Source organism: Glandiceps talaboti, chromosome 6 (genome assembly GCF_964340395.1).
Source record: "Glandiceps talaboti chromosome 6, keGlaTala1.1, whole genome shotgun sequence".
NCBI classification, from domain to species: domain Eukaryota; kingdom Metazoa; phylum Hemichordata; class Enteropneusta; family Spengelidae; genus Glandiceps; species Glandiceps talaboti.
In genome coordinates this window covers 9908515-9934900 of record NC_135554.1, presented here as the reverse complement: position 1 = coordinate 9934900, position 26386 = coordinate 9908515, and the positions used below count along the sequence as shown (strand labels likewise).

At 35.2% G+C, this 26386-nt stretch overlaps 2 protein-coding genes across 5 annotated transcripts in view; both read right to left on the bottom strand.

The window, feature by feature from the left end:
* Window positions 1–2060: 2060 nt before the first annotated feature.
* On the bottom strand, window positions 2061–5803 carry LOC144436807 (protein LEG1 homolog). Its single transcript, XM_078125666.1, has 2 exons — window positions 4804–5803; window positions 2061–2212 (listed from the first exon to the last, which is right to left on the bottom strand). The coding sequence occupies exons 1-2, from the start codon at window positions 5801–5803 to the stop codon at window positions 2061–2063; spliced, it is 1152 nt and encodes a 383-aa protein (XP_077981792.1).
* A 4518-nt stretch (window positions 5804–10321) lies between these two features.
* The window catches only part of LOC144436327 (phospholipid phosphatase-related protein type 5-like), a 33627-nt gene continuing 17562 nt past the window's right edge, over window positions 10322–26386 (bottom strand). The window contains exons 5-10 of one of the 4 annotated variants that reach the window (XM_078125094.1): window positions 26110–26167; window positions 25630–25806; window positions 24273–24521; window positions 20074–20089; window positions 19207–19292; window positions 12037–12054 (exon numbers count right to left, since the gene is read on the bottom strand). In XM_078125094.1, coding sequence (XP_077981220.1) covers window positions 19231–19292; window positions 20074–20089; window positions 24273–24521; window positions 25630–25806; window positions 26110–26167 — 562 coding nt within the window. In that variant the 3' untranslated portion in view covers window positions 12037–12054; window positions 19207–19230. Of the gene's footprint in view, window positions 11127–11826; window positions 12055–14652; window positions 16463–19012; window positions 19293–20073; window positions 20090–24272; window positions 24522–25629; window positions 25807–26109; window positions 26168–26386 lie in introns of those variants that run through there. The other 3 variants (XM_078125095.1, XM_078125092.1, XM_078125093.1) reach the window with 3 other exon arrangements.

Genomic DNA, 26386 nt, shown 5'->3' with positions numbered 1-26386 from the left:
GCCAGAGTAGAATGTTCTACTGGAAGAATGGAAAAATTGTTTGGCACTCCACACGCCACAGTTATTTCATATAAAAAAATCCATGCCAATTCAACTGTGCGTGACTTTTATTCCATGAATTCAACTATTGTAGCTGAAGGTTGGTGGTAAAATTTGGGATCAGTGGAGTGGTCCTGGAGTTATTATTCAGAAATGGGCAAGTGGATAAGAACCATTGTTATTATATTACCTGCACCTCGATACAGATATTGTTGGTAGTACACCAGTAATGCATTTGAAGCAATACGATAAAACATTTGATATGCGCTATTCTAGTCACCTCCGAATCGTGACTGTTCCCCGTATATAGATACATATTTGAAAACTCGTGTGTCATTCCACGTATCTATTCCTACTTAGAAGTTCCACCACTTTGTCAACAAACCTGCATTCTGAAAAAGGTGATTCGCAATGCCAATACTTGACCAAGTTGATATACGTGTAGGTATTTTGGTATTGTTACTGGTGCCATGTTAATTATAGTGCAATCCGTTGACAATGTTAAAAACATATATGTTTTCTATTCAGGACAAACATTATTGTTTATTGAGGATACCTACGTCCTTACAACTAAGTACACAATTGAATAGCGGAAATCAGGTAACTAAAATATGCTTATTATGAAAGTATTTCGAGTGGCCAATGACCACATCAGCTTCTCATTTTATCCTAGAGTCATGATATCACACACACACACACACACACACACACACACACACACACACACACACACACACACACACACACACACACTGATGAATGACGTTCCCTCGTTGCAGCTCAGTTGATTTTCATTGTACTTCAATTTGGTCACAAAACTACGGATTGTAAAATGTGACCCTCCCCCAAATATTGTAATGCAAAATATGACCCTCCCCCAAGAACAGGTTTGTAAATGTGATTCCCCCCCCCCCCATTCCTCCGCCCCCTGTAAATACTGAAGACTCCCTTATCAGAGTCCCTCAACTGGAGCCATCGATAAAATAAACCTCCTACAAAAGCCAAGGTATTACCCCATGACTAGATTATTTGTGGTTACAAACAATGTAACAGGGTTGTTTACTATACTGATTATCATCACATTTCCCATGGTGCAACATTCAGGATATTCAAGATGGCGGGTTTACAAGAGTCACTATTCGAGAATGTTTACTCTTGTTTTTATTAGATTCGTTTCATGTATAAAGGAAAAAAACATACAAAATTATGTAAAAAAATTATAAAAATTGATGCTGTATGGTGCCATCCGATCCAAAATGCTAAAGATTTTCAACACAAATATGTTACTAGATGTTTGGTTTAAAGAAACAGTAATATCACATTCCTACATCACACGAATACCATGAGCGACAGCTTTTTTGAGGGACGCCCTCAGCGACGGACTCTTGCAGGCTGACGTAGGTGCTCCTCTATTTTGAATTTCGTCTTAAGATATCAATATTAAACGGGCGATACCATGTCAATAGTTCAATGTAGGATAAAAACTGCCAGTGAATACTTTCAGTCAAGCCTCAACCCCCCCCCCCCCCCACACACACACACACACACACACCACCACCACCACCACCACCACCACCACCACCACCACCCGCCCTCTAACTTAATCGGCCAAAATATAATTGACGAGTGTCTCTGACAGCACAATCAATTTTCAAATCAATGTATAGTAGTATGTAGTACTATGAATAAAAAAGTCAGTATGAGAATATTGCTTTTTTTATTGGTACGTGAATGTATTTTAGCAATGTATTTACTATAATATGGTAAAAATTCGTCCATTTCTCGATTTCAGAAATATTTGAATTGACAGGTACAACACAAAGTCTAAAATATTTTTGTCGGTGTGTGAGAAATAAAATAATTATAAAATGGTACAACCCCCCCCCCCCCACACACACACACACACACACACACACACACACACACGAATTACATTTGTATCCTACATTGAACTGATCTCGCCAGTAACGCGGCAGTTGTGGGTCACGTATTGTATCTTCCATCACCAACGTGTCACACGTTTAACAATTACGGGTCATTTCAATCAGTATACGGAAGATATTCTTGATCGCCATCATAGGGTGGAGAAATACAGAGGACATCAGTTCATTTGCAAGTTCTCGTGTTTCTGTTGAACACATAGCTCGTTGCCATAGTGACAATAGAGCATCACCTAAAACGAATCGAAAGAAAATGAATTAAACGATTTGATGATCTACTGGAACTGATCATTTCCTTCGCTGACAAAGACATCGATCGATCTATCTACTTAGGGAGCCTTCTGTATTTAGGGGGTACCTTTATACAAATCGGCTCTCGGGGGAGGGCTATATTTTAGAAAATGGGATTAGGGGGGTCACACTTTACTTTGACTCACTGTATTGCCTAACATTGCATTTTTTTTGTTATCCCATCGCTGCCACCGGTTCCAAATCCCATTGCTGCCATTCGGGTTAGCATTCGGGTTAGGATTAGGATTAGGGTTAGGTTCCCATGATATCAACCTATGTGAAACTGTTGCTGACAACTAACGTAATCAATTGTCAGTTGTAATGTGAGGAGAGGAGTGGATGTTACAGGTGTAAAACGTGAACAATTGGGTAAGATACTATGGATAATGTTGACATGACATCATGACATCAGTCCCGACAATGTCAGGAGTGTAAGAATATCATCGTTGGGAGTTGTGGCCTTCAGCTCATCAGTCAATAGTATCCACACACACAGGCATATAATTGGTGGCAGCGGTGGGATTAAAACCTCACTAATGATCCTTGTACTCGTGTCCTTTTCCGACAGCATTTTAACCCATATTTTGAACTCCTATAGCAGGGAGGGTCATGTTTTAGAGAAAGCAGTTAAGGGAGGGTCACTCTTTAGCACGAAGGAATCGAGGGCGGGTCACATTTTAAGCAACAACCCGAGCCTGATTTTTCCTGGCCCTCCCCCTTTGTAATTACTGCATGCTCCCTTATGACTAAGCTATGACAATATTTACATATTACATGTTGGTCAAGTATAGAAAACCATACTTGTTCTGAGCCACCGACGGAATTGGCTCGCCAAAATAATGCATGCTTGTATTAACCTATAGCTAGTATCTAGTCGTTGTGGGGAATGTCGAAAGGAAGTTGCAGACAGACAGACAGACAGACAGACAGACAGACAGACAGACAGACAGACAGACAGACAGACAGACACGTGGTGGTCAAAGGTTTAGCTCATTGAGACTTCTGAGGGTTCAGTGCGACCCCGGGGCCATGCCATTGTATAGCAACAAATAGATAATCAGATAGAGCGAAGTGTAAACAATACGAGAGCAGTAACACTGATCAGCACTAGTCTGTAAGACACGTCATATCACAGACAAGCATTTACTTGTTTGTGGGAATATAGTGCAACCCTATACCAGTAAGCACTCTAAACAGGACTGCACAGCACTATCACGTCGTATCTTACATATTATGTCATCGCTTATCAAAATGAACATGGCATTGTGTTTATATACCAGAAACTAGCTACTTCCCTTTCCATGAAACCAAAGCTCTTTCCAAATTGAAGTACTGTAACATTTCATTAACTCGAGGCTGGACAAGTTGATACATGTATTTGCTGTCTCGAGGATACATATAAGTACATTTACTCTTGTAAATAAGATTGTTCATTCCTTCCGTTTTGTTGCCCACGTTGTCATAGATACACGCCCTCGCCTTTTATCGTATAGATACCAACAAGACATCCCATTAAATCAATGTCCTGTTGACATCTATAGAGAGATAACAAAGTACTGCCAATGCAATGACACTAGAACAGATGTCGTCAACGACCTAAAACAGCTCTCAACATCTGAACCATCGCTCTGTTTTGGTTTTGAAATGCGCTATCAAAGATCGACAAAGTTATGCGGCAAACGAAGTACATCGAAAACAAACACTTTTCTGTGGGCAAACGTAAAATTTCTGTGTAGCTTTGACAGTGTTGGGGACAACGTGTTGATTCAGAAGCTTCAATTAAAATCATGTAAGACCTTGAAGTGTCAGATTTAAAGTTCGTCTTAACGTCTTTCGTGCTGGGCCACATCAGGACAATGACCCTTTTTGTTATTCATATCATATCATATCATATCACATCACACCACATCACACCACACCATGCCACACCACACCACATCACATCATATCATATCATATCATTTTACAGCTAAAAAAGGCTAATAGCATATGAGCTGATCAAAATGTCAAATTGTCCAAAAAAAAAACAATCACCAAAACATACATTTAGTAACAAAGTGCGTGTGTGAATTAGTTCCTAGTCCGAGTGTCCAAGTTTGTTTGCAGCGTTCAAGATAGTACTTATTTGTTGAGTTCAGATTGATGATAAAAAAAAAAGATATATAACTGTGAGGGTAAGGGCTGCACACACACACGCACGCACGCACGCACGCACGCACGCGCGCGCGCGTGCGTGCGTGTGTGTACGTACGTGAATTGAGTCGTTCACCTATCCACTCTTTACAGCATATCATCGCTAACAAAGTTACAAGTATTCCCTACAGAATTAAAATCCCACGGTACTCCTATTAGTACCCGTGGGCAAAAACCTCGATCAAATCGCATTCTATTTGTTATTTGTCGTATTGTTCATGTTTCTTTATCGACAATGACACGACAAACTTCCGTGGGTCTGTTCGTGAAGAATGAAGTGGGTAATAAGATGGTAACTGAAAAGAATGCAACATATACACATAGGTATTAGTTCACATACCTGTATAGTAATCTATTGTATAGAATGAATTGATAGTATACAATGCCAGATTCTCCTCATATGACATGTCAAAAATAAACGGTGGTTTGTCGCCATCTTGTAGAATTCGCTTTGGTAAACACAGTTGCTGAAACATTGTTGTACTCGTAAAGTTTGTGGCAAACCGACTGCTTGCTAAGAAATCAACAAGGTGAGCCCAACCAGTACCAAAATCTCTTTCTGGAACTGGGTAGTGCTTGAGAAGTGGCGCAAACCCTTGGATGACTGCATGTATCGATGAAATGTGAGCATCCCACATGAATTTCAATAAACCATCAATTATAACTTGTTTTGATGACTCTGCACCTAGTTTGTCGAGAGCTGTTGTCATATTTTTCAAGACAAGAAAACATTGTTCCCATTTCTGCATAGTGTCCGGGTAGGCGTCATTACATGACGATATACTGGCACAGTATTGCTCTGACCGCTGCTCGGCGTGTTCTAGGTGGAGTCTGTATCCATGGAGATTGACGACTTCAGCTTCGACGGCTCCAAGGAAAGGTATGACGGTGAGATAGTAGTTCATGCTAGCCCACCAACTATTGTAAGATACACAGTAAATGTCATTACAGTTGTTGTCCGAGTGACTTTTCAATCGACCTGTCGAATATTGCCAACCGAACTGTATCGCTAAACCCCATAGAATATTTGCCTGATCGTCACCTGCAACTTTTACGAACACCGAGTTGGTAGCATTCAACATGATTTTCAAGAGACCAAGGCGATGTAGGTAATTCCACGGATCAATCATGACAGTATTGTTGACTATTTCATAATCAGTCAATGATGAAGGGGCAAACTCCCAATTCGGAGGCAACGTCTTGTCCGTAGCTATAACACCTTCCTTTTCCAAGGTGAGATTTGCATTTTCTCCAGTTGTCGTGTATTTGTTAAGATATAATCCAAAACTTGCGACACACAGGCCAACACAAACGGCAATTTTGAAAAGCCACGACACCATTGTTTAGAATGAAGACACCACACTATCTTTACGATTGTTGCATGCTGATATAATTCAATGAGATATGGACGGATCACGTGACATCGTTGAACCACTGGTCACTCTAGTAGTACTACTAGTGCATGTCAACTCTTAGACTCGTACAAAATTCGAGACAGGTTACATGTACGTATTATACTTGTGTGCTATCTTTTGCATTCGACTAGAGAACGAAGGAAATAGAAATCATGATAACGGGAGAGATTTCTCTCGTCAAACGGAAAGCATCCTGTAACTGATTATGCGCTCTGCAGTACCTCTACTAGGATCACACAACCAGTCTCCCCGGAGCTGTGAGTATCTGCTCTCCTGGCTCGGCCATTAAGTGAGGCATGAGGCCGAACTCAGATCTTTTCCATTTATACAACATACATCGTCTCGGTATGCAGTTTATCCTTTTACTACAATACTTGGTGATCTTCACTATTTGTCAGTTCATCAAATAAATCCATGTCCCCCCTGCTTATAAATGTGTTTGAACTTGACTGAGGCCAAGTTAAGAAACGCTTAATATTATGTCGGATCAATGGCCATGCAGGGTCGCACACAAAAAAAGAAAAGGCCGCCTCTATATGAGCACTGTCCGCAAGGCAACACTCAGTGCACACGTATTATCGACCGGTCTAATCTCTTTTCAAAGTTGATAACAACTAACGATAACTTCTCGCAGGGAGTTAGCTTGCAAGAGGTACACTCGGAATCACTGCACAGAGACACAACAGAATATAACTTCAATATGATTTATTTCATAGCATACAGTCTGGCCCACCAGTCAAGAGGATGACGATCAACACATAAATCATCAAGCAAGATCGACCAGATAGATCGTCCAGCCGAGATAATCTAGCCCCAGATCATTCTCCCCAGATCAAAGAGATCGAATTCGAGTAGATAGTTCTAACCCCAAAACACTCCAAGTTACAACAGATATGGCCCAGAAAAGAGGCGTTTCTCAATATGTAAAGCATTATCAAAATCGTATTACAATTCTTATTTAAATGTCAAGTTTCACGTCACTAGTCATTTGAGACAGTTGATTGGGTTGGCGTTCTTAATATTTGCATATAATGTCGTGATATTCAGATTATCATCTTCGCGTCCCAACGCTTATTACTATTAATGTTATTCTTAAGAAATATATCAAAAATACTTTACTATTAAAATATTCTTATGACAGGTGTTGCCGACTAGCAATGTATACAAATTCTATTCCTTTGAAATTGTAATACGTTTGTATGATATCAACCCGACGTTTGACGTCAGTAGACAATCTGCCGCTCATTCTGATATTGTATATAATAGTTTCTTTTGTCTTGAGTCAGTTTGAACTTGATTTTACGTTAAAGCAGTGGCTATACAAATACAACCGGAGATCAATTTCACATTCTCATTGTTTTCGCTAATAATAGTTTTCTCCATTGTTTCATCCAGTTGCTTTCTTTTGTTATACATGATGGTTTGATTGTATCTAATCGAAATCTCTTCCTTTGTGTCCAAACTTGTAAATTGGTTTTGTTAAAGTGCTGGGATTAAAAGACAATAGAAACAATTGAATCGATACATTTTGGTTTTTCTTAGCATTAGAATTATTTTCAGGCATAAAATATCTCAAGTTCATTTCTATCTTTGGAATGTATGTGACACACGATTTAAGTCATCCCGCTCATGGTCTTGTTAGTCTTTTACACTCTTGTCGGCGCTATTTACCCGTCTGCAATTCTGCAATTGATTTTCACTTTTATATTTCTTTATCCGTCCTTTTATCCTCTTCCTTTTTATACCGTCTTTAGGAGTGCTCGTGAATAGTTATATTCCAAAGTGTTTAAAACAATACATATGGCAATTAAAAGTATCTGAATCTAAATCATAATTGCAGAACAGTTACCATGCTCACTGTGACCACTTATTTAGTTAAACATTTTCAATTCTTAATTACCAGGTTCTAAACTATTCTCAAGACAAACTGTTGATATGAAGGTAAGGTCGACCAGCTAACGATGTATCTCGACAGCGCGGTAAATAGACTGTTAAGATGTACGTCATGCCGTTCCGGCCTCACCGGAGGGGTTGACCGATGTGTGAGGGCGCCCCGTCACGGCGAACCTTACAGAAAACACGATGAAGAGATGTACAAAAGTGTGACTACAAGTCAAGTGAATGAACTGAACATTTTGATTGACCTATTGATCGTTAAGAGTAATTGGGCTGTTATGAAGAGTAATTACACTGTAATCTAGTTCTCAAGTTAAGAATTGCACCTACGTACACATTTGAGACATACAGACATTGAAACAGGGTCATAGTAATATTGAAAGCGGCGGCTGTCACAAAGTGATCATAATCATATGATACATAACCATCGCTTTACACGGATTGAAATCAGTCTGTTCACAAATTATTATACTTTATTTTGGGATAAAGAAAAAAACATTATTATTTCATTTCTTTACCATTAGTTTATTCTATGTTTGTGACTATACTGTTCTGATGAATATAAAGTACCCTTGGTAGTTTAATACTCATAGGAGTATAAATACCGTATAACTGAATCAACTGAAGCGACGCGACAGGTAGGCAAACTTGTTCAAAGCGTCCCACCTTGCATGATGTTATAAGGTGTTAAAGCTACAAACTTATGACATACAAACTATTGGTTTGTCGACCTTTGTTATTTTCTGTAGGTTTTTACATGTGTAGATTAAATAGTTGTATAGAACCCTAAAATGCTAACCACATTTGGCAAGAAGTTTGTCTCAAACACCAATATGCTAAACGTTAGGCCTTAAAAAAAGTAATTGTTTGGTTCCGGTTACTTGACCCCTACCTAGATTTCACTGCCGATCGTAAACTTCTTTTTTTACGTATTCGAGAAAAAAGTAATAAAATCGTGATTTGTGAAGTCTCATGAGAAAAATCGGATGCGGAAATTGACATCAACCTAAAAAGACAATATAGAACTATTTTTCCAATCTGTGATGGCTGTTCATCTGATGATAGGAGGAAACCAATAACACAGATACCATATGGAAAAAACAACAACGGAAAAGATAACTACCTGCACTAGAGACTCACATGCATAAAGTAAAAACTCTACCTACCCGACCTATTCTAAAATTAAGCATAATCGGAACCACACAATTTTTAGGCCGTAGGACATGGAGTATAAATAATAAATAGACTAATACTTCTACACTGAAATGTGAACCTGCAGGGAAACATAGCTAGTTGTCAATAATAGAGCTTTATTCCAATTCATTATTTTTGTTAAATATCAGACATAACAATTAACATAACAAGGTGCATAAAACCCATAAAACGATCGGATGACAGTCACCCAGAATTATTTAATTACATTAAAAGAAAGAGCTCCAGTACTACCAAAACTATTGCGCTCTTCCACTGCGGTATAAAGCACTGTCTTAGCAGATTGATACTCACCGAGTTATATATATATATATATATATATATATATATATATATATATATATATATATATATATATATATATATATATATATATATATATATATATATATATATATATATATATATGGCTTCCTATATATATATATATATGTTACACCCTATCTGTGAAATTGCCCAATTTATGAAATGGGTAGGTAACGTTACCCAGTTCATGAAATGGGCAATCGTGTTGCCCAGGTTATGAAGTGAGTAGTACATGAATTGAACATCTTTTATAGGACACACACAAAAAAGAATAAGAATCAAACAACTTTATTATCATGTATTTACAAACTCATCACTTCACAATTCTTATTTCATTATAATTCAGTGCAGCTTGTGTGTTTAATAAAGTTCGACAATCAACACCCCAGTTCAAAACTCTTGCCCTCCCCCCCCCCCCAAAAAAAAATTCAATTTGGCCCCCTTTAGACCGTAATCTATACTCTCATTTGCATAAGATTGACCTTTCCATGAACTGGGCAAAGTTTATATGCACATTTCATGAATTGGGCAGTTTAACGGATTGGGTGTTTATATATATATATATATATATATATATATATATATATATATATATATATATATATATATATATATATATATATGTTGAGGGTAGAAGAAAATCAAGTCGATTTGATTTTCTTCTACCCTCAACATATACTCCGCTCTGCGTGCAGACGTATCGAGCACTGTACTACGGACAAATCTTACCACTGGCTTCCTATATATATATATATATATATATATATATATATATATATATATATATATATATATATATATATATATATATATATATATATATATATATATATAATTGTGGTTGGAAAATGTTTGAAAATTAATAAGTGAGATGATAAAAGGAGTGAGTGAGAGAGGGTGAGCGAGAAAGAGTCATAACTGTGTGCGTGTGTGTGTGTGTGTGTGTGTGTGTGTTGAGGGGTAAATTATTAGTTTGATATCATAAATAAATCCAAATAAAATGGTAAATGTCAGTCAAGAAAATGTCTGAATATTTTTTTTTAAATCTTGTGTAAATGTATGAAAGGAAAGTTCTTGTGATGAAATGAGACATTCTGTGTACCTTGATAGTCTTAATTTGATGATTCTTTTGTTTCATATTGATGAGTATCCTTATATTTCATTCCCAAATACCAAATCATATCAAGTGATAGAGCTCTCATCAGGAATTATATGCCATAAAAAACGACGATTTCTTTTGGTACAGAAAATTCGGAAAAAAAACAAGGCAAAACTTGTAAATCGCAACTCTATTATCTCAAACTGTGTCAATTCCGATTGCTATGTTACGCTCCTAGATCTAACTCACTTGGATCCAATGGGGTGACAGTGTAGGTTACGTATGTTATGAGAGAAACTTCACGAAGTTGATAACTTGTTCGTCTATATTTTGCCTTGGAACTGAGTCACGTGATTTCAAATGGGTTCAATTAGTGCTGTAATATGGTCGTGATGTGGATATAGCATATGCCCTTATCCATTTAATACTCTTGGACTGTGTATAACACTTTGTGTAATAATAGTTGGTCTAAAACATGACAACGGTGTCACTTTGTAAGAAAACTGAGTATTATTATTAATATGGTAACTGGAAATGAAATGAAATTTACTGTTAATATACAAATTGTGGCGGTAATGGTGGGGCTACCGGTATTGGTGACTGGCCTGTGCGATTTTCTGACTGACTCGTCGATGCATTATTCGAACTCGATCTTCCCATTCTTGCTGCTGGTGCCGCCAAGATAGATTCTGGGAAAGGTTCATATTGGCTCGATTGAGGGCGAGCTGATGTTCTCTGTGTAGAAAGACAAAGAACAAACGATGTTGCAATTAGTAGTCAGCTGAAGTATTTCTGATTTGTTGTTGTTGTTGTTGTTGTTGTTGTTGTTGTTGTTGTTATCCACCGAAGTTTCTATGCTGTCGATACGTTGAAGACAACTTGAACGAAAGGGGGATTACAGAATTATTTCATCAAGGTAAAAATCATGTTGGATAGGGTCAAAAAGTTAGATGAGAAAAAGTGTTCCTGGGCAGAACAATAGAAACAATGTGGCCCTGATTCGTTTTCTGTCAAGCTTTCAATTTCTCACTTTTGTCTGCTTCTGTTTGTTTGTCATCACTGTTGCAGTTGGTTGTATTTTTGTCCCTGATGAAGCATATAGTGCATAACCTGGTCAGACGTATACAGCTATTTTAGTGCTACTCATTTATTTTGGGTTTTAAAGGTATTTTTAGCGAATTTTCCAGGTATGTGTTTGGTAGCAACGTAGATAAAATATCAAGCCAAGTCATGATTATGATCATAATTTACAAACGGTTGTCCAGTAAGTAAAATTGTAGAAAAAAAATCTGTTAAAAAATGGGAAAAGTTGGGGTTCAAAACAAAAGAATGGTTCTATGAAATCATTATTCTAATTAGATAACACTAAAGTGAGAACCTGGGACCCAAACCCAAGCCTTTAACTAAAAACTTGTGCGATATAATGTTTTCTTACATTTTCGTCTGCACGATGTAGTGAGCTCCTTGCGTCTTCAAGTTCAAGGGACTGTAAGGCATCGTCTTTGATGTCGAGTTTGGTAAGGTATTCACTGTGGAGTTGTTGCAATCGACCAAGTCTGTTTTCGTGTGCAGCTATCTTATCTTCCGTCTTTATGATGTTTTGCTGTAAACTATCTCTCTCCATCTGTAATCTTTCAATGCCATCCTTTCTTATCGGCCGGAGCTGAAGAATAAAGAAACAACCCCGTTATCCGTGATTTCGATATGTAAATTGTTGTATACCAATCCAAGTCTGAAAGTGTGAAACTCTCGCTCGTCTCTCTTGGGTTTAATTTATTTAACTATCTTCGATTTCTCTGTGGTAAACATTACTGAAAACTTGAAAAAATGATGAAGTAGGCCTAATAAACTGAGTGTATACAGGCATTATTAAATGCTAATAAACACTTCTCCCTCGATTTGGGTGTACTTAATTGTGATCATGCATAACCAAAGGGAAAGAATACCTTTTGAAACTAACACTCTAAATGTAGGGTGTCAGGGTTATTTTAATACAAACTTGCCGGGTGTTAAACGCGATAATATGTTGGTTTCAATCACTTTCACTCATCAGTTTCATCATGTTACCTATTGTTGACAGCTTGTATTGTTATAATATTACAATAACCATAAAAACAGTCAATAACACGTTTAATGGCAGTTGCTTGGCAACTTCCATGAGTCACTTCCATTTAAGTTCTGATCGAAGTCAACTCCGAACTGATAAGTGACATTGAATGAAACCAACACTTTTCATTTCATTCATCATATCCAAATTTTTTGTCAAATACAGCAAATCTTAATACAAGGTATCGTTGTTTCCCTGTAGCAAAGTAAAACCTTGATAGATGACGAGCTGGTGATGTGAATACATCGGACGTATAATACAACAGAAAACATAAAAAAATACCAACAATTAAGATGAAATACATGTACTGTAATAAAATAAAATGTAATAAAACTTTTTTTGATCAGATTTTAATCAGTTTACTTATGATTAGAAATGAGTTATCTACTTGTTTCATTAAAGGGATAACTATTTTGCTTCTCCTTTTTTCATTTTCAAATATCATCACTATTTATAAGTAAGTCACGCTAATTTATGTCTAGTAGCTGGTATGAAAACATTATGAATTCATAATCATGTGGTATGAACTGATGTTATGGCGTAATTTACTTAGAACCAATAAATTGAAAACACCACAGTACCGACTACCAAGAGTGTTCATGCATATCTAACCACTCCTACTCCTACAACACTGTGTTGTCTCAGATTCACTCGTGAGTAGGTATAATTACTAATATGACATAACAAAATTATGATTACTTTTTGTCAGCCTACATTATGCATATTTTTGGGGTTATCAATGGTATCATGACAAGGGGTGTTGCATAGTATAATACAAATAAAAAAAAGTAACAAGGCTAGAACTACTAAAGTAGCTCTTGATCTGTTGAATTTGTAAAGTTCAGATTAACTCTCATAGCTTGAATGACTTTACAACACTGCAGTTATTCAAAATGTGATGCGTTGTTTTCATTGTGGTATTTTTTCTACTTCTCAAGATGCCTATACTTATTCTTTCTTTATGATGTTTACTGTAGCCATGCCTGTGTAAAAGAAATTGTAGGTTGTGTCATGTGCTTGGTTACCATATACAGAATTGTTGAATTACACCATACTGAATGTTTGTATGTCTAACTATAACGTAAAGCTACCTACCAGCACTATGATGAGGGATTCGATTAGTTGCACTGAGTTCACCGTAAGAACGCACCATGTTAATTAGCAGCCCCATGCGACAGCCATCGCTTTCACAAAGCTAGTTAGAAGATTAACAGCAAGCTGCAGATATTTGAATTTGTTGATCATCCGTCCATCCATATATCCATCCATATATCCACTGATCAATCAATCCAACCATCCATCCATCCATCCATCAATTCATTCATTCATTCATTCATCCATCCATCTATCTATCCATTCACCTATCTATCTATCTATCTATCTATCTATCTATCTATCTATCTATCTATCTATCTATCTATCCATCCATCCATCCATCCATCTATCCATTCATACGTCTATCCACCAATCCATTCACCCATCCACCCTGCTATCCATCCACCCGTCAAACTCCAACGATCGACTAATCTTGCCATCCATATTCTTGACAAACACACATGCGCACCCAAATGCACACACACACCCACCCACACACAACAAACAAACAAACAAACAAACATACATACAGACAAACAAACACACACACACACACACACACCATGATTAAAGTTTTTTTCTGAATTTAGCTTGCATGGATATGGCTGCACTGACTGCAACCACGAGAAACCGTATTTCACACGAACCGAAGCCCAACGTCTCAAAAGCAGCCACGGCTCGAGTAGGCAAACTTCTTCTTATTAGCTAATGCACGGCTGGTGTATACTTGTTGCTTATTGTACTGTCCATGTCATTAATATTACGCTGTAAGTGTATTAAAGTTTACATGGTGCATTGACACTGTCGTTAGATCAAAACAGATCATAACAGTCGAAAAATATAACAGACTACAGTAATGTTTATTGAAATATATACATTACATTAGTACAAAGTATTACAGAGAAATTGAAATTGCCTTTGCCTTTTCCTCATGTACGTGACATAACATTTCTTACACACACACACACACACACAAACAAACAAACAAACAAACAAACAAACAAACAAACAAACAAACAACTTCAAATGCAATTCAAAATAGACAATTGTAGAGGTGCTGCGTACAGTGGGGATGTAGAAGCAGACAACTCAACATCTTGATTATCAGTTGGAAAGTAAACAATTGAAACCATTAAAATCATCAAGTCAATGTCTAATGTTTTCAGCAGAAGCCTGTATCTATTTCACTGTAAAGAATAGCAATACTTATCACCGTGATTCAATAAGTTCCTGCTGTGTGTGATGTGTCTGTTATTGTTAGTAATTAAAATAATATGTGGAGTTGAAATTTGTCTACGTTTATGTACCTAAAAAACAGTGTGTCTCATGATGAAACCGCCAAGGCTAATTTCACTGTAGTTGAGGTATTTTTCATTCTATTCATAATGTTGAATACTAGTAATTAAAAATGCATAACATAATAATTACACTCGATATTGATATGATTTTTAATATTATAGTGGTGACTAGCTACTCCCAAACAATTTAATTCTGGTCAAGAAAGGCCATTCTCTTCCAAGTTTTACTGGTCCATATAGCTTCTTTCTCGAAATGAAATTAAAAATACGTTCTTCAAGAAAGTGTACAAACTATTTAAATTGTGTCATCATGCGCTAATGTAGCAAATAATTCAATTAACTGTTGTGTTCCTTCGCTATAGTTCAATTGTAAAAACAATTTAAAATCATTTCATTTCTGAGTTGTCCGCGTTTCCCATGCAGGCAATCTTCTTACATTGAACTCCAAAACGTATAAATATGACCAAAATAACGAGAGAACAACATTATAGATTTCAAAATAATGATGTTATCTGAATGGTAACAGAGTTATATAAGAAATGGGGATTTTAATGTATAATTCTAAATTATTTTATAACACATATATATCAATACTGTCATTAAAAAAATCACATTTTCAACCATGTTTTTTTTTGGAAGAAAGGGTATATTATAATTGCCTTGGTTAAAAATTCGCTGTGATTTATGGGTATATATTATAATCATATCATAAGTATATCGGTGATATGGCAGGAATGTGCATCATTAGCAGCCGAGGTCATTCGCGTTGGTGGATTTCTACAAACCATCCGGTATATCCCATCCACAATGGAGGTCCCCTCGCTCCACTGACTGCGCACGGCACATAAGTCGAAATTCACCAGCACAGGATTGATCTAGGCTACATCATTAGCGACTCTCTAATGATAGAGCTTACCGACCCGAGGTACAGGGGGCTCATGACTTCAATTGTTTTATTAGTCACCGATCCTGGTAATGTTGATTCCGACTCGCGTATCTAGATCGGCCCAGCAAAATGTTACAAATGTTCGAAAGCAATGGTCAAGATGTGGTAATTCACGTATTAGTCAACTAATAATTCGACTGTCAAGCCTTCCTTGTTTATATAACAATGACGATTTTATCGCTTCTGAATAGTATATGTATAGCACACATAAGCAGATATGCTACATTTCCACACTGGAAAATGCCATTGCAATTAATGACTTCAAACGGTCGCCTTGGGTTTCCTGTACACAGGTTTTGTGTATCTGCCGCCATACCTTTCCTCTCCACTTGTCATGGCCACTCCAACAAAACTTGAACTCATATGAAAAATAGTTTGCGATCCTCTTTCATTTGGCTCCTGTTGACATTAACTAATTACATAGTTTTATGTCTATAAGGCAACATCTCTTCGTTCCTTGAATACTTTAATACTTTGTGGTGAGACTTTCGAACACATATTGCGATTCTACTTTGAGTTGAATTCGTATATTGCAACAGCCTACAACTTAGTGCAAGCACATGGATAGACAGTTATGGAGTGTGCTATAGCATACATCCGACACTGATTAATTCCCATTTGCAAGCTGAAAGTCAAATGAAATAGCATTATCTCTTAATGCATGGCTCGACATTGACAATGACAGGCGCCACCTTGAGACATAAATGGGAAAGTGATCTTCTGAATACAGGGGCGCGTTCGGTTAGCACAATCATAATCATGATTTATCGGATCACAATCAAGATTTCTTGTTTGATAAATACCAATCACAATCATAATTGGTAATCACAGTAATCATGGCCCAAACCATGATTGACGTGATATACAAGATGGCGGACAACTTATTACGTCATTGAGGGGCTCGTGCGCACGTAGTGGCTGATGGCAAGTTGGAAATGATGGAAAATATGATGTACAATGTACATTACTTGTTTCCAGTCAGAGTGGTAATTTGTTATCATTTCGACGGTGAAGATCATTTAATTTATAGGAAATGTGTGCAAGTTTTAAAAATGTTTACATGTAAGTAATCATGCCATGTGATTGAGTAATTGACAACCTCGTTTCCAGAAATGACGTCAGATCAGTCACAATCATGATTGGGCAAATTGAACGCGCCCTGTAACTGTCTACGTCAGTATGGGTGTTTTCTGAGTGCACTTAAACTTGAACAGTTCTCTTAATATAAGGAAGATGCCAACCCAACAGAACACATAACCAAAATATAAATAACATCAAAAATGAAATGTTTTTGTTCTATATACTTATGAAATAGTATATTTGAGTGCCCATATCTCAAGAAAGACTGAAGACAAAATTTTGTGGAAATATTTTTTTTTTTAAAAATAACTTTTCCATTGCTTCCCCACAATAATCACAATGTGCTCCATATAATGTATGGAAAGCTTTTTTTTACACAAATAAAAGTCGGTAAAAGAATTGAAAAATGGAATAGGCACCTTCCTTTTAAAGCTGCACTAACTGTCACTGGGGTATTATATTTTTGATCAGACAACCAACAATATATTCACTGAAAATTGTTAAAATTCCAATAATCTGACATTGTACATCTTAATTAGAGGTTGAGTAACAGGTTGTAATCCTGACTGCATTGGGAGGGGGGGGGGGGAAGCTGATTTTAAGGTGTTGACCCCAAAATAAATTTGATTGAATTTACCTTATCATATACAGCTGCACAACTATCGATTACTCTCAGACAATTCAGTACTGTCCAGGGTGCATGATATTACGAGCAAATCATTACATTTAAAACAGTTTTAAAAATGTCCTAGTTACAGCTAGTGCAGCTTTAATATTGCAGTAATGTGATCGTTCTATATAAATGTACATTCATGGACTCATATCACACAAGTATAGGTGGCAAATATATCAGAAATACTAGAAATAAGGACTATTACACAGCTAGTCAGATTTCAAGCTTTCAAAGTACAGTGCAATATGGTGTGCTAACAGTAGAAGAAACTACCAGTTATCAAACCGACATGTACGCATGGAGTGATAACTGTATGCATGCATTGCCAGTGCATGCTCTAAGTGTGCATATCCTTTATCATAGTATTGCATATATTTGCATTTCTTGCTTTGAAAATTAATTCATGAATTTTGTAGAGTGTGTATGTGGATGGGGAATGTCTGTGTGTGTAGCATATACATGTATGAATGCGTGTAGAGGGGGGAGGAATACTTCTCATTTAATTTCACTACTAAGGGAAATTGAGTGTTTCAATCAAACTGATACACTTGAAGGAAGTGACTCATTTACATAGAAGGTTTTCTCTGAATAAAATGAAAAGTCCTTTCACAACATGATGATGCTAACATATATGAATTTGAAAAAAGTTTAACTTCCAGCTGTATATTGATTTTTTTTTGAAATTATATATTTGAAAGGAAAGCCATGCAGGAGGGTCAATTTGAACAAAGACACCCCTCTTATGTCACTAATAATTATGCTTTACAAATATTATACTTTCAGAAGCTACCATGAAGGGTGGGGATTTAGGCCTACAAAATTTGTTTGGTTCCGGTTACCTGACCCCACCTAGTTTTTCACTGCCAACCCTAAACATTTGTTTGTGTATTTGAGAAAAATAGTAATAAAATCATGAAAATTGTGAAGTCTCATGAGAAACTGTGGATGTGGAAACTGACATCAATTTAAAAAGATAATATAAAACTGTTCTTTCCAATTTGTAATGGCTGTACATCTGATGAGAAGAAACCAATAACACAGAGACCATATGGAAAACAACGGAAAAAGTAACTACCTGAACTAGACACTCAGATATGAAATATAAATATATATATATACACTGTGTATATATATATATATATATATATATATATATATATATATATATATATATATATATATATATATATATATATATATATATATATATATATATATATATATATATATATATATATATATATATATATATCAAATGAAAAAATCTACCTGCCCCCACCTACCTAAAATTCAGTATTATCGGAACCACACAATTTTTTTGTTAGGTCTTAAGGAGTGCTGGTTGGGTATAGCAGGTGTTACTACCTAATTCCATTCTATGAGTAATTCTACTTCTATATCTCTACTCACACCATATACGAAGACAATACAGCAGACACAAGTTCATGCATTAGAAATATTAAAGCTTTATTAATATAGAGTAAGTCAATATAACATGCTTGAAGGAAAAAAAATTACAATGTTACAATAAAAAGCATTTTTAAAGTTAGATCAAGTTCAATTCTGCACAACTTGTAATAGCATGCAAAATATTGTATTAGTTATATATAACATACCAGTAGTAGTGTAAAAACTCACTGCTAGAGAGTGAGATTGTCATCTTGTATTACTACAGGGTCTGCCCGCCATGATGTACCAGGAACTAAGAGGAGAATATCCAATGAAAATCACATGGTTAATGTTCATAGACCCTTTTATGTCATAGACACCTCGTCTAGATCCTTTTTATGCCGGAGAGGGCGCTACTTAGTATGTACTGATAGGGCCTTTTTATATCGGAGGGGGTGCTATACAGTGCCCACTCATACATACGTATGTCATGACAGAGAGGGCGCTATCAAACTGGAAGTTGCCTTGTTCTGACAAAATGGAAGAAGATTTTTTTCTGGTCAGATGTGAAGTTTTAAGATTCTGACTTTGAATTTGATTTTGTAAATATTTGAATTTAGCATGTGTGTGAGTTGTAAATTGAAGTAGATGTTCAGAACAAACGGTGATAAAATATATACAAATTTGAACACATTCACCGATTTTTAGTGTAACAGATATCTTCTCCAATGTACTTGATCAATCTAAATTCGTTCGAATGGTATATAAACAACAACTTGTACAAAAAAATTGTATTTATTAAAAGGAGTACAAGGTAACCATAAAAGGAAGTGAGGAAAAGCGGCACCTCAATGGCATAAATTTGGACCTTCAACCCTCCTTATCACCCATTAGTGTTGTCAATGACTGATACTCTTGTACTTTGTACAGCTTTTACGATAACACATTATCAAATATTATAGTACTACATACAAACTCTGGAAGACATTTTATACTTTTAAACAGAAAACAGAGACAATTAATCGCAAATTTTGAGTTGATAAAGAATGAACAATAACACCTGAAAGTGCAGTATTTAGAGAGGATTATATTACCTCTTGTTTTTGACACCTTTTGTGGGAAAGATTGAAAAAAAAAGAACAAAAAAGGAAAGATAAATGAAATATTAGTCATATTAATGGTTAATCAGATATAGGGGTGGGTCTGGGTAAGTGAGAAATCAGAATAAAAAAATAACAACACTAAATTATATGCAAAAATATACAAAGCATAAACTAAATCTACTTAAAATATGACATAGCCACGTGCATATATTTGAACTTGGGTCTACTGTTGATGATTGATAACCAGAATATACATGAACATTTCTGAATAAACTTTTATATATTTTGCTTGTTGATGTCTCTGACAGTTGAACTTCGACCTACAAGGTTACACACCCTGGTACTTTACTGCCAAATTACAATAAGGTCACACATCCTGATACTCTTTTAACTCACATACACCCACTCATAAAGGTGTATAAATATCAAAAGATTATTTTGGTATGTTTTTTTTACCAATTTGTGTCCCTGGCTTGCAGAATCTGTACAATGTTGAAAGAAGTTAACTGTTGTTCTTGCATAAATAATTTTCACACTAAGCTGAGTATATACATACCACTGTATGTTATCCTGACACAATAACAGAATTTTGAGATAACTGCTAAGTGCCAATTTCAATGGTACTCAATAATGCTGGATGCACATCAAATCAAACTCATAAACCAATAAAAAAAAGTATCACAATACTTATGACTTACAGCAAGTTTCAAGTTACCATTCAGCGGCTCGTCTGATACAACCACACAGAAACCAATAAGAAACTGCACATGCTACACTATGAGTAAACAAGGTTGAATGAATAGTCTCTCGTAACAGTTTGTCTATTAAAATGATGTCAAATACACTTAGATGTCAAAATATTGCCACCTGCGTGTCTGTCTGTGTCTAGTAGCAATATATGGTGTATTTCATTCAGACAAAGTGTAGAAAGAAATTGTAATCTTGTTATCTTAATTACAGTGGAGAACATACGTGGTTGTATGAAACAAAGCCGCTGAGTGGTAACTTGACATAGGGTGTAAAATAATACCAGGAATGTTAATGAATGCAAATGTAACTCTAATATTCATAGGGAATGAACACAGTGTAGTGAAAATCCTGAGCAATGGATATATCTTGTTGTATCTGATACTTTTTATCCTGATGTCAAAGGTTGTACATCCTGGCACTTTTACTGACCCAAGGTCACACATCCTGGTAATCATGGTATCAAAGGTTAAATATCATGCAAAATGTTTTAACAGTACATGTGAGTATATGAATCTATCCCTTACTAAGCTGATATTGCAATGTACACAAATGAAACAATATATTACAAAGTTGATACACAATATATATTGTTTCGCAATGGGATCTGACGTGATGATCAAAGTCCATTTTTAGCTGACAGAGTTGATTGTCTTTATATTCATAATAAATCACCCTATGATCATAACCAATTTTGCCAAACAGTAAGCAAATGTACTGTATCATTGGCATGTACAATTAGATGGGATGGACATATTCTGTATCAGAATGCAGCCATTTTGACGATCTACTTAAAGCTGGCGTACGATTCTTCCACAATGCTATGTTGTCTAGCGCATCTAAAAATAAAAGCAACATAAATAAAAAAAAATGAAGCATACATTAATTGTGTTGTAAATACAGCAATCAATTGTATGGAAACCTGCATCTTATGAAATATAAAAATTATATTTTATATTGTTAAATAGATTATGTTAGGTTAGAGGGATTAATTATCTTCATGTTAAATTTCAGTCTGAAATTTTGACATTAATATAACTTTTACAATACTGTAATCTGAAATATATTATTTGTAATGTTTCAATTTAAGGTAGAAAGCACCTCGTGGGCAAATTTCACTGAAAATCAATGTTTTTAAAATCTCTCCAAATTTTGTGATACGGAAGTTTGCTTCAGGTCCTTTTGAAATATCAAAAGAAACTTGGGATTCAGCTTCTTGTTTTCAGGCAAATTAATAAATCTTTTATTTTCCCATAAACATATTAAACAGAGTGTGTTCGGCGGCCATATTGGATTCTAAAATGGCTTCATTTTGATAACTTTTTGACCTCTGTTTCAAAAATATGTACGGTGACCTCTTGGTTTTTTTTTCTTGATTTAATCTGAAAATGGGTTGGCATTTTCTAGTAACAGTAAATATGTAAACAGTTTATCCTGACGTACACATTATTTTAAGTTAACTAGAGGCACAGTACTACTGCATCATGGTAAGAAATCCCCTTTCAAAATATCTTTAAAAATACTATATCATATGCTGAAAGGTGTGGATTGAATATCTTTTGGGATAATTGCTAACTTGAAATCCTTGCTGTTATGAGAAATAAAATTGCTAGTACTTTACAAATTTATGTAAGCAGTTATGTAGTTTTTGGCTGCAATTTTCCTGATTTTTGAAATTGTGACTGATTCATTCATATATAAAATTGTGTGGCAGACATATTTTAGCTGATGAAATACTATATCAGATGCAGGTATCAAAACTGGATATATCTTAATCTAAAAACACAATATCAGGTATTGTTAAAAGTATTCAATTTTAATGCTGTGACTTGAGAGACTTATACATATAGTTCAAATGTTGTGGAATTTATAAAAATCAATTTTAATAATCTTTTTAATGCTTACTCGGTAAAGAGGAAGAGAATTATTTTTACTCATAACATTTATATCAATACAATTTGTAAATATGTCATTTCTGTGACAATTCTGAAATGAACCTAAACTCAATGAGATCAGCTGCATTGCTCATTACGTCAAACATAATTCCTTTGCATATTTGAAAATATGGTTGCATACATTAATGGATCACATATAATTTGCATATATCGAATAATTTGTTGGACAATAATAACTAGTAGATTATTATTGTTATATTTGTCAAGGAAGACTTGATCAAATTGTTAATTACATGGTACTCAATTCCAATTAGCATTAATTTATGTAAATTATGTTAATAAGTTTAAATATGGTATTTGCAGTGAATGCTTGTCTCTCGTTATCAATTGTAAAGCCTCCGATTATACACTGAATAAATAGACATGTAATTTGCATATATTATCAAAAACTTGCAAAAAAATCAAAAAAGGAGAATCAATGATAATGAAGGTAATACTGTCTGTACTAAAATCCACTTTTATCCATTTTACTTCCTTTCATAGATTTAACATTTGTTTTCTAAGTTTTCCATTATCATAAAATAAATGAAAAACTGAACTGAAACAACTGTTTTTGTGTAATATGCATGAGAATCATTCTTTGCTTTGTTTTACTACCATTGTTTCATATTTCTTCTCTTGTTTTCATATTTTCTGGATACAATGTGGATATCAATATTCAGCAAACCATTCTAAAAGTGATATTTTTTTCTTGACTAAAAATAGGTTATCTGTACTTTGAAGACAAATTCTATACCATTCTGTTTTTCTATTTCAATGATACATCATATATTTGTAGGAACTTTGAAAAATAATGTATATGAGCTTCTATCAGACATGATACTGTTTCAGTAGAAAGTATACAATTACGTACAAATTATGCTTTTATATTTTCAAGTAAATGAAGCTGAGATATTCAGAGTCTTACAATGTTTTGGAGGAGAGTTAACCATTAGTCAGCTAATCAAAACATCAACAAGATCTGACACATTTGAAATGTTCCTTCCATATATGGAAAAATGTCAGTTTAGCTATCTGAATACCATACCATACCATATATAGAAAAAAAATAGATTCATCTGAATACTGATACCATATTTGGAAGAATATAAGTTTGTTAATTTGAATTCCATTTCCATATATGGAATAACAAATGTGTTGGTTTGAATACCAACCCCTTATTTGGATGAATGTGAGTTTGTTAATTTGAATGCTGTTTCCATAGATGGAAATACAAGTGTGTTGATTTGAATACCAACCCTTACTTCAATGAATATGAGTTTGTTAATTTGAATGCCATTTCCTTATATGGAAAATCAAATATGTTGATTAGATACTGATTCCTTATTTGGAGGTATGTTAAAATATATTATAACAGCACATTCATTAAAATTCAGAGGCTTTTTTGATTTTAATAGTACCCTAGTGTTCAAAATAATTCTCATTACTGTAGAGGAAAGACTCTTTTGGTTTTCTACCATCAATTATCTTTGGTTTAGTGTTATCTACCTGTCCCATGGATCCATCATACAGGTATGAGTAGGAGGAATCTCTCTGTGATTCATGAAGACTTCTTCTTTGCTGGGAGTTTTCAGGTTGAGAGGTCATAGGTCGTGCAGCGACTGGTTCACCATGATTTGATTGGTGTTTGTTGGCAGGATGCATTGGGTTGATCACTACCATGTCTTGCATCTCTGTAGGCATGTTTCTAAAGCTGTACTGTGGTTTGCCTTTGAAGTAGTCAAGTACAAAGAAACCCTAGTAAAAGGAAAAAATATAATATTAGAAAAACTATGGTAAAGCAGGTGCACAGGTAAAGTGCTTCATTATCAAATACTCTTGACTATTGTCATGTGATCAAGTTTGACGGACACCTAATACTCTACAGAACACATGGGAAAGACTTATGAATATGGGAAAATCATGTATTCAACAAACAAGAAAACTGGATGGTCTCAACAAAACTTGAGATCATATGTACAGGTTTCTAAACATCTACTTTCCTTTCCATCCTTCCCCTTTGTTGTAACATAATTCAATTACCTTTTTACTTAATGTCTATCATTTGCAACTGATTATAATGTTTTGATTCTTGGAAACAAAGCATTATTACTATTATAATCACTTTGACTGGTTTTAGCCCTCATCACATATTCAAAGGTATCACCTAAAATATTCCAGATCTCAAGTCAATTAGCCCCCTTCACAGTTCATTTATATTCCACACTGAAATCTCCTCCTACATATTACAATAGAAATCTTCCTAACTGCATGCAACACCGAATTACCACTGTGTAACAGACATTAATTAAAGAACTGCTACCAACTATATGATTACAACTGTAGTAATTAGATACTTCAGGTAGAAAGACTTCTATCATACATGTATGTCTAAACATAATCAAGACACTAGTTATCATTTACACTCGCACTGTGTACAGACGTTAAAAATAACTATATGATAGAATAACAACTGTGACACCAGATCTACTGGAGTGATGTTGAAGTCCTAGAGAGTCTGACCTGGCAGAAACATGGTATCAAGGTCAATTACATCAAGAGCTACCCTAACAACCAGAGTAGAGATGAGGGATGTTACTTTCCCTATTAGATCTATGGGAGCATATTCTCCATGATCACGTCATGTCATAAACAGCGCCCTCTATCTCGAGTGAACAAGACTGACTGTTTACAGCAAAAAGCTCTCAGCTTATCAAATGTATGTTGTGTGTATTGGTTAAAATGTTAGTACGCTACAACTGTGGTAATAACTTATGTGTTCTAGGTAGGAGGATTTCTATTGGATGATATCAATGAGTAATCCACTAATCTAATACTTCTAGGCTTGAAACTGCAAACTGCTTACCAAATAAGCTGCCACAGTGACACCAATAATGTATCCAATGATGATGTCACTCCAGAAACACTGGTTTTTAGCAATTTCATCCAATCCCGCCATGTAAGATAAAGCCAGCAATCCAAGAACTAACAATGGCCTGGTTAGCCTTGTTAGAGTCGCTCTAAATACCGCTGATATGTATAACTGTTACAAAAAATTAATAACATACAATTAATTTCTATGATACTTGTATAAATTACACATTAAATTTTTATATGCCAATTTTGTACAATTTATTAATATAATAATGGTTCATTGATGTATATTATACATTGTGTGCTAGTGAAAAATTGAGACTTTAAATTTGCAACATTCGACGAAATATTTCCTTTATTAAATACTAACATTTAGACACCACACAATAAAATAAATGACACCAGTGATATATTGGTTACAAATCTAATTAGAACGATTACCCAATATATATTAAATAAAATGTATACTTACTCCACAATAAACAGCAGCATATGATGTGAGAGCAGCATACAAATTTGGGAAAGATTTCCTGGGAGTGAGAAGAACATATAGATTTAAAAGTCTGGCAATCAATGTATTGTTAGATTTGTGAGTGCTGAGTGCACTACAACATAATCAGATGGCGATGCGGCTATATCCAGTCCCTCTTTCATCATTACAAAATACAAAGATATTGTATGGTTGGTCAATATATGTACACAGGTATAACACTAGAGTGGGCTATAGACCCGAGAGGGATATACTCCCC

Coding starts and splice junctions, on each gene's coding strand:
- LOC144436807 (XM_078125666.1), bottom strand. CDS start 5,803: ATGGTGTCGTGGCTTTTCAAAATTGCCGTTTGTGTTGGCCTGTGTGTC. Junction 2,213..4,803: donor TACAATAGATTACTATACAG/GTATGTGAACTA, acceptor GATTCGTTTTAG/GTGATGCTCTATTGTCACTA.